Source organism: Talpa europaea (genome assembly GCF_964194135.1).
Source record: "Talpa europaea genome assembly, chromosome: 11".
Taxonomy (NCBI): Eukaryota; Metazoa; Chordata; class Mammalia; order Eulipotyphla; family Talpidae; genus Talpa; species Talpa europaea.
In genome coordinates this window covers 65,854,416-65,869,160 of record NC_140078.1, presented here as the reverse complement: position 1 = coordinate 65,869,160, position 14,745 = coordinate 65,854,416, and the positions used below count along the sequence as shown (strand labels likewise).

The 14,745-nt window shown below is 37.8% G+C and overlaps 1 protein-coding gene across 1 annotated transcript in view; it reads right to left on the bottom strand.

The window, feature by feature from the left end:
- ERC2 (ELKS/RAB6-interacting/CAST family member 2) overlaps positions 1–14,745 on the bottom strand; it is a gene marked incomplete at both ends in the record, with an annotated part of 688,274 nt that overhangs the window by 398,688 nt on the left and 274,841 nt on the right. Inside the window, one exon of the mRNA XM_084248450.1 lies at positions 4,665–4,832. Coding sequence (XP_084104576.1) covers positions 4,665–4,832 — 168 coding nt within the window. The remainder of the gene's footprint in view (positions 1–4,664; positions 4,833–14,745) is intronic.

The window sequence follows — 14,745 nt, the reverse complement described above, 5'->3', positions numbered from 1 at the left end:
TGTCCTGAAATCCAGGGCATTATACACTTTCCAAATGTACAATGTCATCAAGGTTTTATGACATTTCCTACAAAAACTCAATAGTCAGGTAGCACTTCATCAGTTGAAGTCTAAATTCAGGTATGGGAACAGAATGCTAGGTCTGCTATAAAACTGTGCTGCTCCTCTGACATTGTGGCAATGAGAGGATATTCCACTAAAAATCTCCATACATGCACATTTCTGTCACTTGCTAAGGCAACTCCTATCTTGAAATTATAGCAGTAGGACCAAAAATCCCTCCTCAGTGATTTCTGGCTTCCTACAAAAGCTTGATCAGAGATATTCTGCCACCTGGGGTTCTCTGTTTATTCAACCTCACTTCCTTCCTCAAGTAACAAAATGCTCAGAGCATCATGTCCATGCCTGCTGCCCAGACATGTGATCTGTCCAAGTGGCTTATGGAGTACACAAGCCTTCTGAGACCAGGGCCTCTGAAGGCAGAGCTGACAGATATGAGGTGCAAGCCTAACCTCGCCAGGTTAAACATGGCTATGAAAGGAGCGTACCCAGCTCCACTGGCATCAAAACACAGTGCAGGTTGCCAAAAGGTCTAAGAGAAAGAAATATTAAGTAATACTGCACCTCTGACATTGACATGAGTTTATTATTCTTCCATGCCAACACCCCCTAATCCAAAGCTTATGCTGCTCCAATCTAGGCCTACCCTAAAAGAGCCAATTTTACTGACTGTGGTCAAATGCCAAAGAGTCTCCAGACTCAAAGACATTGTTTCATGAGCCTTTTTATTATCATTTGAGTAGGTTTCTGAATTGTGCACATCACTTCCATTGAGATTATCTCTCCTAATATCTCTTTTAGAATCTGCAGGAATAATAAACTTCTGTTCCTTCCCTATGTTGCCAGTGCTTTTATTTTTTCCTCAAATGTATTGGTAAACAGTGAAAAATCCATTATCTGCATGACCTAAATAAGTGGGAATGTGATCATTTGCCCAAAGAAATCATAAATATACAACCAGCTTTGTTCTAGAACTTCCAAACTGGTTCCCAAACTTTTAAGTCTGGTTGTGCAGGAAAGTTTAACATTTTGCAAAATATACACATCAGCAAAAGTGATCATTTATCATTTCCAATTGAATGCCCCATCTTAAAATCTTTACTGAGAAAATTGTTGCCATTTATTCCTCAAGAATGAGAGCATTTAGTCTCCACTCCTGGTAAAATATTCAATTGTGATGTTCTTCCTTGATTCACTCTCACACCTGGTGTTTTTATCATAAAACTTGTGGCTCAATGGAAAATGAGGCTTATTTGAAATAAATAAAATCATTTTATGTTCTTTTCCCAAAGACAAAAAACTTACATCTAGACTGTATAACCTTGGACATGCCTACCATAAACCTCAGAATCCCTAAGTTTCCTAGGTTTAATAAGTGTACCTGCTTCATAGGGTTATGCTCAAAAGTAAGAAAACAGGACGTTACTAGCACAGCAGAGTATCAAGCAAACAGTGGTCAATCTAAGTTCACTAAATGTCAGCTTTTATCATTTGCTGCTGGGAGTTTAAATGAAAAGTCTTCGTTTGAATCCTTAAAACATGCCCAAGAACTGTCATTGTAACAAATTCCCTTAGTACTGCCCTACAAAGCCACTTAGACTCAAAGGTCCTTGGCCATCTCTTCCCACCTGTCTTCTAAACATCTGATTCTTAGCTGAGGTTGCAAAGGGAAGTGGAGTGGAATTTAATGACCAGACCCTTTTCTGTAAAACTCTTGACAGAAATAAATTAATAATATGATCCATCAGATCACCCATATCCTGAAGCTTTCAAATAAATGCTGTGTCTCTACTTTAACTCTTTGGTAACATTTCCATTAGTTAATTTAAATATAACTTTAATTAATTTTTAAATGAGAATCATGTTATTCTGTATGTGAATTTAGGATTTCTAGCTGATTTTTTTTTAATAATAAATTTTATTTTTATATACCCCATACAATTGCAGCCCCCCCATTCTGACCCCAATCCCTCCCCTCCCACCCCCGCCCCCCTAAAAGTGTCTCTGATTCGTAGTTTTTTGTTGATTTTGATTTTCACTTTCTTATAGTTATTCATTTTCCTGGTCCCTTATTTAAGTTTTCTAGATTCCTGCTATGAGTGAGACCATCCGGTATTTTTCTTTTTCTTTCTGGCTTATTCTAGCTGATTTTAAGACTTTAGCCTTTTTTAAACTCAGTTTCCTTCCTGTGCATTCTCTAGCTGATTTTAAGAGCAAAAGAATGCACAGGAAGGAAACTGAGTTTAAAAAAGGCTAAAGAACTGTCTTGTGAAGAGGCTAGACCATGGATAGGTGGGGTTCCAGGTTTTGGAGCTTCTCTGATAACATCATCACTGACTTTCCATGAAAACAAATGAATGCCCATTATTATTCTCACCTCTGCACAGCTATGCCCTTGAATCAAAGCCACAGGTTAGAGTAGGGCTTGAGTATGTCACCTAAGCTTGTCCATCTGAATGCTCCACCCAAGACTTTAACTCTGGAGCAAGTTCACTCATTCATTCATCTATTCAATAAATATTTATGGAGCAGTAGACCTTCTGGTTGGTAAAAACACAGTACTTGGGGAAAGTAAAGCCTCTGCCCTCAAGCATTTCATATTGTAGTTGTGTAAATGAACAAATTAAAAAATTTGCATTGTCAGATTTCTACTTAGGAAATAACTTCTCCTTAGAAAGAACAACTGAATCAGAGGGACTACAGAGGGTGGGAATGTGGGCGGTCATCTTCTCTTGTATAGGAAGGGAAAAGAAGATGTATACCAAAGTACTGTTCAAGCAGTGCCCAGAACGAAGTAAAAGTGTGACCCATGAGGACATTTAGAACAGCTCTGTCTAATAGAAACAATTGGAGTCACACAGGTAATTGTAAACTTTCTGGTCGTCAAACTTGAAACATTTAAAGAAACAGGTGAAATCAATTTCAATAATATTTTCTTTTACCCTATTTGTCCAATATTTTATTTCAACATATAATCAATATAAAAATATTTATGAGATATCTCACACACCTCTTTTTATGCTGACTTCAAAATCTATTATGTACTTTACACTTACAACATATCTCATTTCAAGAACTTAATAGCCACCTGTGGCTCATGACTACCATCTTGAGCAGCACAAGTATTGGATGAGACTGTCCCCACAGAGACTATGGCAATTGTCAAAGCCCTGGGAGCACGCCTGAGGTGTCAATGGAAAAGCACTAGGTCATAAAGGTGAAAGTAGAGAAGGCAATGGGAAGAGCAGCAGGACAGGAGGTGAAAACAGGAGTTGAATCATGCAGAGCACTACAGACCATGATGAGGACTTCTACTGTTACTCTGAGTGAGATTAGAAGCCACTGAAGATGGGGACAGCTTCATGAGCCCATGACTTGCATTGTTGCACAGGGCACAAACTCAGGAAGGGCCCGTACTTGGCTGAATGCTCAGCCATCACCATTCTGAAATTCTCAATAATTTTTGATCAAGGGGCCCCACATTTGCATTTCACACTGGGTTCCATCAAATTTGTGGTTGGATGTACCTGGAGAGTTTTGATCAGAGGGTGATATGAATTGTTAAATGTTTCAAAAGGATTACTCCAGTTTCTGTTAAGAATAGCTTGTAGGAAAGGTAAGAGTAGAAGCAGGAGAAATGTTAGGATGCTGTTGGTATAAACAAGTCGAGAGATGATGGTGGTAATGATGATGGACAAGTTAGATTCCATTTGCCTACACCTACAGCAGGGATGCCCAGCAATGTCCTGGCCAGACCAACTCCCTGTCAACCAGTGATTCCTGCCCAGCATCCATGCTGGCTGCCTGCTTAATTGGAGAACTTATTATTTTTTCCAATAGAATTTCTTTCTGTACAAAGAGGAGGTGTTGGTTTCACTCTTGCCTACCTTTTTCTAGGGAAAATCGGGACACAATATGTTCCAACCAAAACTATACACAGTAGGCAAATGTGAATTCTACAAAAGAAAATCAGGGTGCTATCACAAAATCAGAATCCCCTACAATGGAGAAAATGAGTTGCTGAAAGAAGGAAGAAAAGAAGGGCCCTAGCCAGACCCAGCAACTTCTGTGTTAGGTCACTGTGAGAATTATGTATTCTCTCAATGATACCGATTAAGTAACAAATGCAAACATTACCCCCTACATCCCTAAAAGCTATTTGGGTTTGGCAGAATAGGATCTATTAAAGTTTATGTAAATATAAAATGCAGCTAAAATACATTTAAGACCCAAAATGCATTTTAAGTCCAAAATGCATTAAAATACAGAAGATATATTATTCAACACTCAGGAAAAATTTGGAGTTTTTAAAATTTTAGACTTATATCTAAATTTGTGCAATTACCACCATGTTTAAGCATTCAAATGAAAAGACCTTCACTGTTTAGCTAATGGGTAAATGGAAAATTCATCAGGCCATGCTAAAAATGACATGATACAACCTCCAGTAAGTCAAATGCCAGTAATTCAAAAATTTATACTTTTTACTCTAAAATTCTTAAAAAATAATTTATTCTTTTCCAGATATTCAAAAACTCTATCTGAAGTGAAAGAACATGGAAGATGCCACTTCCCAACCTGAAGAGCATGTGTCAGCCACTCACCTTTTTCTGCAGAACATTGATTTTTCTCTCCTTTACTTCTAACATATCTTTCATGTCGCGAATCTCTCCAGCCAGTGTCCCCTTCTCTTCCGTGAGGTCCTGCAGCTGTTTTGTTTTTTTATTGAGAAAAGATTCTTTCTCTTCCAGTCGTAACCTCAATGCATCTACCTGAAATCAGGAAAAAGAAAGGAGGTTGCGGTTTCATAGAGTAACCATCACAGTGCCCAGGGAGGCGGGCTGAGCTCTAAGCCTTCTGAACCCAGCACATCAAACCGGAGCTCACAACACCGCAGTGCCACGGCCTCTCACTGCCTGCACAACCCCCTTAAAGCCTGTTGTGTGCGTGTCTGAGCAGTGATGTGTTTACTATGAGCTTTGAATGAGATAAGGCATGAAGTAGAGGCATGTCTCCATGGGACAAAGCCATTAACTGGCAAACGAAGCACAGTGATCACTATTACTCCGTGCCTGATGGTGCAGGGAGGGTGCGGTGCTGCTCACACACTCCTAGCTTCCTCCAGGCATGTGGAGAACACAACTGGCCACGCCACAGACATCTGCAAGAACAAGATTGACACATAGGGAAACATTCCTAAATTAGAAAAATGCTTGCTGCCAAGAGGAAGCAAATGCTGCTGGAGGATGAAAGCACTGTGGAAGTGGGCCCTCTTCTCCATCTTTATGAAAGACTACTTCCGAAATACCAAAAAAAGGACAAAGGATATCCAAAAATTCCTATTTCTACATTAACTCCAAAATCAGGTTACAATTTCTGCTTTTCAAATGCCAGTAATAAAAAGAAGCATAAGTTTATTTTTTTTAATTTAACATTGTAGACAATGTGCAAAATATGTTTATGTGGGTGCTGGAAGAATTTAAATGTTCACTCCCCATACCAGGAATAAATGTTCACTCCCCATACCAAGAATTTAAGAAGTAGTAGCCACATCGACAAATAGGAAGGAGCAGTGCAAGCATGTTATTTAGAGATACTGAAACAGCCTGACAAAAAATTTTAAAAGGGAAGAAGAAATGGAACAGAAGTATGTAGGGGGTTGCTATTTCTCATAGGAAATCTTGTTGAGTGTTTTGCTTATTATACTACCATCAAGTAAAATTTGAGTGAGAAGAAAAGGACAACATTTTTTTAAATGCAAGAACTCCATAATAACCAAAATAAATAACTCACGGAGTCAAAAGACAACTTGGAAAAATGGAAAGAGGACACTCATATTAGTGATCCACCTCTGTCTATCTGGGAGTATCAGGACAAATAACCTCCACCTTCCTCCCCACCCCCCAGCCAATCAGCCTTGACTTCTCCATCTGTAAATCAGAGCTTGGAACGGAGTCTCCAAGTATCTGAAATGATGGTTTCAAAACCAAGAACTTAAAGACAGTCTTGGGTAGAATACATCAGGGAAGGATGATGATATTGGAAACAAACAAAAAAGTTACTGGAGTAGATTTCGTTTTTACTTTTTTTTTTTTTTAAGATTTATTTATTTACTTATACAAGCACTGGGTACAGTCAGAAGCGCGGGAGGATGAGAGAATTCACCAGAGCCAGAGTGGAGAGCAGAACAGGCAGAAGGACCGAAGTACACTGCTGAGGGGAGCAGCGGGCGGCAGGAGAGGTCTGCACGCCACGTGGGACCCTCGCCCGGCGACCAAGGATCGAACCCGCACTGCAGAGGTTGCGGGCAGCTTCGCAACTGAGCGCTCAACTGCTGTGCCACCAGGGAGGCCCATCGTTTTTACTCTTTTACAAGAAAAGTGTGCCAAAGTAAAGTTTCTAGAGGTCAATGGTGAAGGGAAGGTGGGTGAGTAGAGGGTTTTTCCAGCTCTTGACCCAAAAAGGAATATGAAGTCAGGAGGTCCCACCAAGGGAAAGGGTGTCCACACATTCCTGAAGGCAGTTGGCAGAGTGGCCCTAACAATTTTAGGAAGGTGGGTGTACATCCTGTGCCTGCGGAGGAGGAGAAATGCAGAACCCTACAAACATCTGAGAGCTGTGCTCCTCCCAGTATAGTGACAGTAGGTGAAGGGAATACTTATCTTCCCTTTGCTAAATGAAAATGGCTATTTGGGGGTTTTGGTGGCTCCATATGAATTTCATCAATATTTGTTCTATTTCTTGGAAGAATGTCATTGTAATTTTTATTGTAAATTGCTTTTGGTAGGATGGCCATTTTGATAATGTTAATTCTTCCAACCCAGGAGCAGGGGATGTCTTTCCATTTCTTTGTGTCTTCTTCTATTTCTTTTAACAGTGTTTTATAGTTTTCTTTGCATAGGTCCTTTACCTCTTTTGTTAGGTTTATTCCCAAGTATTTGATTTTTTTTTTGTTTCAGTAATAGAAGGAATGGTTTTCTTGATTTCTTCTTCTTCAGATTTATTATTTGTGTATAGGAAGGCTACTGATTTTTGTGTGTTGATCTTGTATCCTGCTACTTTACTAAACTGATTGATTGGTTTGATTAGTTTTTCTGTAGAGTTTTTGGGGTTCTCTATGTATATTATCATATCATCATCTGCAAATAGTGATAGTTTAACTTCTTCCTTCCCTATGCCAGTTGCTCTGAAGCTTAAGCATTCTTCATTCTCCAAGTAGCCCATCTTCATTTAAAGCCATCGTCATCGACCACCCTGGAACATCAACACTTCTCCTTAGGTTTTGATCCTATCTGGTAAAAATGTTATTTTTAGTTTATATGTAAAGAAAAATATCTGGAAGATTCCTTGGAAATTGCTAAGATATGCCCAATACTCAAGTCTAGCAGTGGTTATATAAGGAGTTAAATTCAACTGTAGAGATTACACACAGACTGAGCAGGACTCAGTGTGAATCTGAGAAGAAACCCATGATTGTGGTACTGTCAGCTCAGCATTCTAGCTATCAAAGCCAGATGATCTATGTCTGAACTAAACAAAATGCCCAATAGCCAAAATGGTGATATAAATCAATTACAACATGGAAAGCAGTAGTGTGCTGGAGTTTAGAAAAAGAGACTCTGCATTGATGAAGAAATCATCTAACATTTGTAGTACCTTCCTACCATGTGTGATGTACAGAACCCCGCTGCATCTTCCTAGGCCTAGAAGACATGAAAAGCAATCAGACCTGTGAGAATATTGCTCCAGGAATAAAAGAGAGCAAGGATGGTCATGATCAACACACTATTCACAGCACCCAAACTCTACATGGCAGGAGGGAGTCTGTGCCAAATGAGTCTTCTTTTTGACAGTTTACTTCCCATCTCCCAAAAGCAAGTAATTTGAATCATGCCTTTCAGTCATATTCACGCTATCTTTAGAGCTTTGTACACGCTCCTAAAATCAGGAAATGAAGCATAAGGGTCTTTATTCTTTTTAAGACAAAACTTTGACCTGAATTGCATCCAATTCTCAACCAGCATTAGCCCAGTTTGCAGTAAGCAAGTATGACATCATTTCTAAAGTCAAATTTGAACTTCCAGATGGTGCAAAACCACAAGCAGGCTCAGGGGCCTTCTGATACACGTAAGCTTAAATACAGGGACGATCAGGCAAGAAAGAATATAGCCTACTGAAAATCAAAATATGTGGTTCTAAAGTGGATGTCAATGAGAAGGATTAAAGTTCCTCCTCACTAATACTCGGACTCACACAATAGTGTGCAGCATTTAAAAAAGAATCAGAAAAGCCTCGAAATCTAAATGATATTCCAACATCAGGTAGAGACATAAAAGTTAAAATGTATGGAGAACATGAAATACCTTTCTCTGCCTCTTCATTCAACACCAAATAATTTTAAGCACCATTGACTCTCTTTCTTAAACTTTGGTGGTTGATTCAATAATAAAACTTGGCAAAAGAACTCATTTGTTGCTCATTTCCCAGAAAAACAAAAGAAAATTAGAACTGTATGATACAGTCAGTACACAAAGACCCACGGGTTAAGTTTCCAATTTGTACATGTGACTCAACTGCATGGGAACCGATCACCTAATGTCAAGACTTGAACAATCTTTCCACTTTAAGAAAATTTCTCATTTCCTTCATACTCAGTTGTGTGTGTGTGTGTGTGTGTGTGTGAAGGCCATGTAACATATGAAAATTTATCCTTTTTATCTGGCTACATGAAACATGAAACATTTGTTATCACTTCAGTTCCAGGTAATAACTTGAAAGGAAAGGACCATGCAATGAAATTGGCAAAAATTGCCAAAATCAGAGTTAAACATTATTAATCTTCATGTCAGCACCCAGGAATTATAACCAGTTCCAATGCTGAGGTATGTTTCTAGAAGTTCTATACATAAGCCTCCCGACCTTTCTACCATAGTTTACATGGGCCTTCAGAAACAGTTTCAATATTGTGACTGAACACTAAGTGCCACTTGATGTGCCATAAATAATTTTAAAAAATCAAACAGTTCATTTCAATCTTAAAATGACTACAACAACACTTGAAGAGGAAAAAAAAAACACTTGAGAGAAAAAAGGGCCACTTGAAAATTTTCACAGATTAAATACCACTTACTTGACAACGCTTCAGGAATTGAATAAACATGCTATCACAAAGAACAACTTGAAAAGAAAGTGAAACTGGAACGTTCACAAAAGCTTCCAATATAGTTTTATTTCACATTCAGAGTTTCATGTGTTTGTTTTTCCTAACAGTAGACTTGGGTTAAGGGTATATTTGAATTTGATTCAACTTGCAATCATTCAAATGGGGAGACAGTTTCCATGTTGGGAGTATGTATAATGTACACAGACTCCAAAGACACAAACACTAAAAATAACCTAAAATCTAAAACTTGCTGTGGTAGTAACCACTAGTTTTCACTCATATCCAATTCTCCTTTCCTTCCTAAATGCAGGGAAGATCTCCCTGCTCAGTCTACTTGCAGGAAATTAGGGTCACAAGTTTCCCTATGAATATAATGGAAATGAAGCACGTAACATATTGTCCATGCCCCCCACACACCTATCCCTTCCTCAGAAATCACTGTGCTACATTTTCTCAATGACAGAGCTACAAGATGGCAGAACCTTCATAAATCTGGATCCTTAAGTGATGAAGAATTGTCCTCCAATGTCCCCACCACCACCAATTTTACAACCCCCAACATGGGTTGTACTTACAGTATGATGCCTTAAAGTACCCAGAAATTATTCCAATAATCTTTCCTGGCTTTGCTAAGAAGAGGGAACCTTAAAACTAGAAAGGTGTATTTGTCTTAAAAATTACCAAGAACCTAAGAGAAAAAAAGGATCAGTGGATATCCTTTTACTTATTCTGAAGGTGAACTCTCAAAACATACTTCCCTCTCTTTTTACCCCAAATTCAAAGAAGGAGGAAAAATGGCACAGAGTCAAGGACAGAGTTATAAGGAAGAAGTGGTAGACTCCTCGGGAGCAAACACAGAATGTAAAGATCAAGACCTTGGAGACCAAAGAAAAATCTGAAGAGATAGAGTCACACTGGCCTTAAGCACACTGGATTGAACTTCCATTTGGATAGACAAATGACTCAATTGAACAACTGTTTGCAAAACTGTATGCATTGTAAATGCACATGTTCAAGTAAGTTCTGGCAATGGCCAGAGATTCCCAATTTCTAGAACATAACTAAGAAAACATTCTAAGCAAAATGAAAATAATAACAGTACCTCCTTCATCAAGTTATTTTGAGGATTAAATTAAATATTCCATGTAATACACTTAGCACAGTGCCTGGCACCTAGAAACACTCAATAAATTTTTGCTATTGTTATTATATTTTACTATTATGCTTTCCACAACCTCTACCCCAGTGATTTATATACTGTAGGAATGCAATAAAGGTTACTAATCAACAGCCCTCAGGAAAAGTGGAGAACCAGCAAATAAGGTTTTGTGCTCTAACATGTACCAAGATGTTATGCTGTCTATCATTTACTTTAAAATATTTCAGCGTACACTCTATATGTGGATCTGTATGGAGGGGTGTCTAGGTGGGTAGGTGGGTGGGTGGATGGGCGTGTATTTCCCAACTAAGAATAAATTCTCCAGGCATAGTTAATGAGCCTATGAAAGATTTTAATTAAAACCTGACATACCAGAGTCAGCTACCAAAATGCCTCGATATTTTTTATATTTGATATATACTTGAAACTTGGTCAATTAACATAATTGACATGAGGAGTGATTTCTTCTTGGTAAAGGGGGTGGTGCTAGAGATAGTGGATTAGGTAGCAATGTTGCACAGGCACTCTCACTACCCAGGAGCAAGATTTAAGACAGTGTGTCCAATGGAAATATGATGCAAGCCACACATGTAATTTTCAATGTTCTAGGAGCCATATATAAAAAGTGAGAAGAAATAGGAGAAATGAACTTTAATGATGCATTTAACTTAACCCATCATATTCAAAATATGATTAACATGCATTTCACACGAAAAAGAGTAATGAAATAGTTTACAGCATCTTTTGTATTATCCTCAAAATCCAACATATATTTCACATTTTCAGTGTAACTTATTGGAACTAGCCACACTTCAGCAGCCTATAACCATGGTGGCTCATAACTACTTTATTGGACAGTGTAAGGTTATAATTCTAACTAACCCAAAAGTTTCAGCCCTTGGTAGAAGTTCTAGGCATAGAATTTCAATCTTCCCTACATATAGATGATTCATGGAAGATTTTTGCCCAACAACAAATACTTGGGGGCCTAAGGCCTGTCACAGGAACTATCATCACACTGGCCTACTATGAACAATTTTTATGGCCTCAAAAAGACAGAGAACTGTAACTTCAAGGAGTACTCAGAAAGGTGGCATGACTATAATGTATTATTAGGAGGCAAGGCCAAGTGGCATGAGTCCTCAGCTTTCCCTTCTCCAACCATGGGAGGCTCCTGGCCTTTGCTAAGGACTGATCTGATTGACCTGGTGATTCAGTTACCAGAATCTTTGCAGCATCTCACTAAAATGAAGATTTCAGAATAATCATTGCTCTTAAAAAAATTGGTTCACATTAGAGATGTGTTGTGTTTAAACTGCTGCACCATCAAAACCGATGTGGATAGGAGTGTGTCCATCCCTTACCCTATCCTTGGGCTATGTCCTGAACTATCTGATCGGCCACCATTTTGATTTCCGATTTCTCTTCTCTGTAGATGATCTTTTTATCTCCAGTATCTAGAATCACTTGACATTCATTTGATTGACATGAAGAATTGATTTTGTGCCAGGCATTGTTCAAGGTTAAGAATACAGCCTTTTAACAAGACCATCAGTTCCAAGACTTATTCAACCATGTATTTGCGAAGTTGGGGGTAGAGTCAAGCAAGTAAGTATTTCATTAACAGCAGCAGGAAACACATTTTTTTAAATACGAGGGATATAATACAAACATAAAACCTAAGAACCTGTGCAAAATCCTTGTAAAAAATTGGAATGGGTAAAGGTCATTTGTCTTATCTGTGTTTATTGATGAAAATGCATATGTGTGTGTACGAAATAATGATTTAGTGGATAACTATCAGCTATTATAAATCAATCTGGGCAAAACACTTTGGTATTCAGTAAAATGGTTTATGTAATTTATGGCTACTCTTTACTATGTGATCTGGGAATATGAAATCGTCGTTTCTAATAATTAAATAAATTAATTTCTACCTGCTCCACTGTTTTCAAGATAAGTTTGGATTTCAATAAATTTGAGTCTTTCCAAAAAGTCTCTTAATACTAATAAGTATAAACACATGATGAATCTCCTCTTTTAAAGAATTACTTTTAGATGTGTCTACTAAAAGATCTTAAGAAAGAAGTGACCATATCATTAGTGATGAACACACACCCTAAACACCCCAAAAATGACTCATTTTCCGTCAATGGCAAGAGACAAACAGGTATAGAAAACTTGGTGAACCAGAATGCAAGGAAATTATTAAAGTCCAATCGAGTCTTTATTCCCCAAGGATGGGAGGATGGGACAATTTGATGCTGTTCTATGAAAATAGGGGACAGGAATGGCAGCTTGGGACAGGCAGGGAACAATTGCAACAGAACAGAGGGGAGACAGTAGCTGCCACAACTAGGTTGGAGAAGCTGAAGAGGAAGGAAATAGTTGAATTTGTGACACATCTTGAGATCCAATCAGGAGGCAGCTGGCAGAACTGAGGGTTTTGATGCATGGGGTTGGAGGAAAGAAAGGAATCACAGAAAATGCCTGGGTTACTGGCTGCAGCAGCTCCATAGATAATGAATTCTTGCCCATGAGGGGAAGAGCCAGGAGAATCACACTGGACAGTAGGAAATCAAGAGTTCAGGATTAGCTATCTGTAATTTGAGATGCTGATGGATAAATGGATATAACACTCTGAAGATACAGAAACATAACAACCCCAACAGGGGTCTAATCCACATATGGGTGAGCAGTCCTATAATTAGACCAAAATTCCTCCAGAAAACTACTTGGAAGATCTTCTGCACATTTACAGATTTACTCCCAGATACATGTAATTATCTGACATCAGGTTAACAAAAACTTGAAAAGATAGGATATCCAAGCCATTTAAAATTGAAAGAAATTCCTTTCCTTTAAGGACCCCTGTTCTCTCTGTCCCTCACAAACAGGATTACAAGGGATTTGATTATTTCAATTAAGCCCTTCAGCTCTTCAAGGCTACTAGTTAGTGTCAATGATGTATTTACCTTCCTGTGGATCACTGCAGCAAGTAGACTGAGACTCACTGAAAGAAAGAGAACTACATAATTCCACTGCTGGGAGCTGGCTTTCTTCTAGCCACCAGATCCTTATACATTTAATGAGGGGAAAAACCTCATTTGAAGATATTTAGATAGCACAAAGAGAAATAATGGCTGTAGTATCAATTGCTTCCTAATGTGTAATACACATTTCTCTTACATTATAAATCTATTCTCTTAGATAATTTCTATTCAAAAAGTAAGATTCAGGAATATTTAGTATTGTATACCCACATGTTGTGCTTATAAAAGTTAACAATCACCAGCTTGTTAATAACACAGTTGAGATTTTCAGATTGTAAAGATGCATTTTGCCCTACCCACCTGTCAAAAACTTATATCCCAGCCCCACATGTCACCAACCTGAAGAAAACAATGCTGTGTTAAGAGTACTTTCTATCACCTACATGGAAGAATTCATATCATATGTGGGTTAATAATCCAGCCAACTTTATAAAGCCTGTTTTCATACTTAAGTTTTTGGCTACTTCTTACACTAAAATTAGGTGGTTTTAAGTGACTAGTCCAAAGTTCAAAATTTAACGTTCAGTTCAGTTCCAGCAAATTTCTGGAAACACATGGGAATTGTAACTCATGTGTTAATACTTAAAGTTTTTGTTAATAAAACTTCCAACACTAACCTTACCTCACTGAACTTACCTCACTGGTTTTTATGCTCACCATAAAACTATAGCTGTCATAATATTTTTGAATTACTACAAAAGGAAGTAAGCCATTCCAAAGTCAATGTTATTTTGCAACATGATGATAGTTATAAATTCAAAATACTTAAAACCAATTTGCAAAGCTATCAATCTTAGTTCCTCCCAACTTTTGAAAAGCCCATCTCCAAAACATTTAGGATTATCAAAACAAGTTTAAGAAAACAATATGTATCTTTCATATTTTACTTTCCCTTCAAGTTAGCATCTTAAATTTAAACATGAAAACAAATTTAAACCTAAAATTTAAAAATATTGGTATTACTTAGATATTTTATGAAATTTCTAACCTATTATTGAAGCCCAAAGAACTTAAATCACTGATAATTTAGTGCCAAGTTTAAGTAATATGTGATCTCAGTGTCAGTGTTTTCCAATAACTCCAAAAAAGTAAGCTCCAGGTATAACTCCAAAAAAGTAAGCTCCAGGTCTGACATGTTTGTAAATGACTAACAAATTAGGAACTGCAGTCATTTTATTTAAAAAAAGAATGAAGTACATATTTTAATGTAATGTCTCTCAAATGAGGGCCCAAATTCCCGGCAGATAAAGACCTGTATTTAAGGACCCATGAGTTTGCTACAAGAATTGCTTTATGTTGTCTTCTTCTTT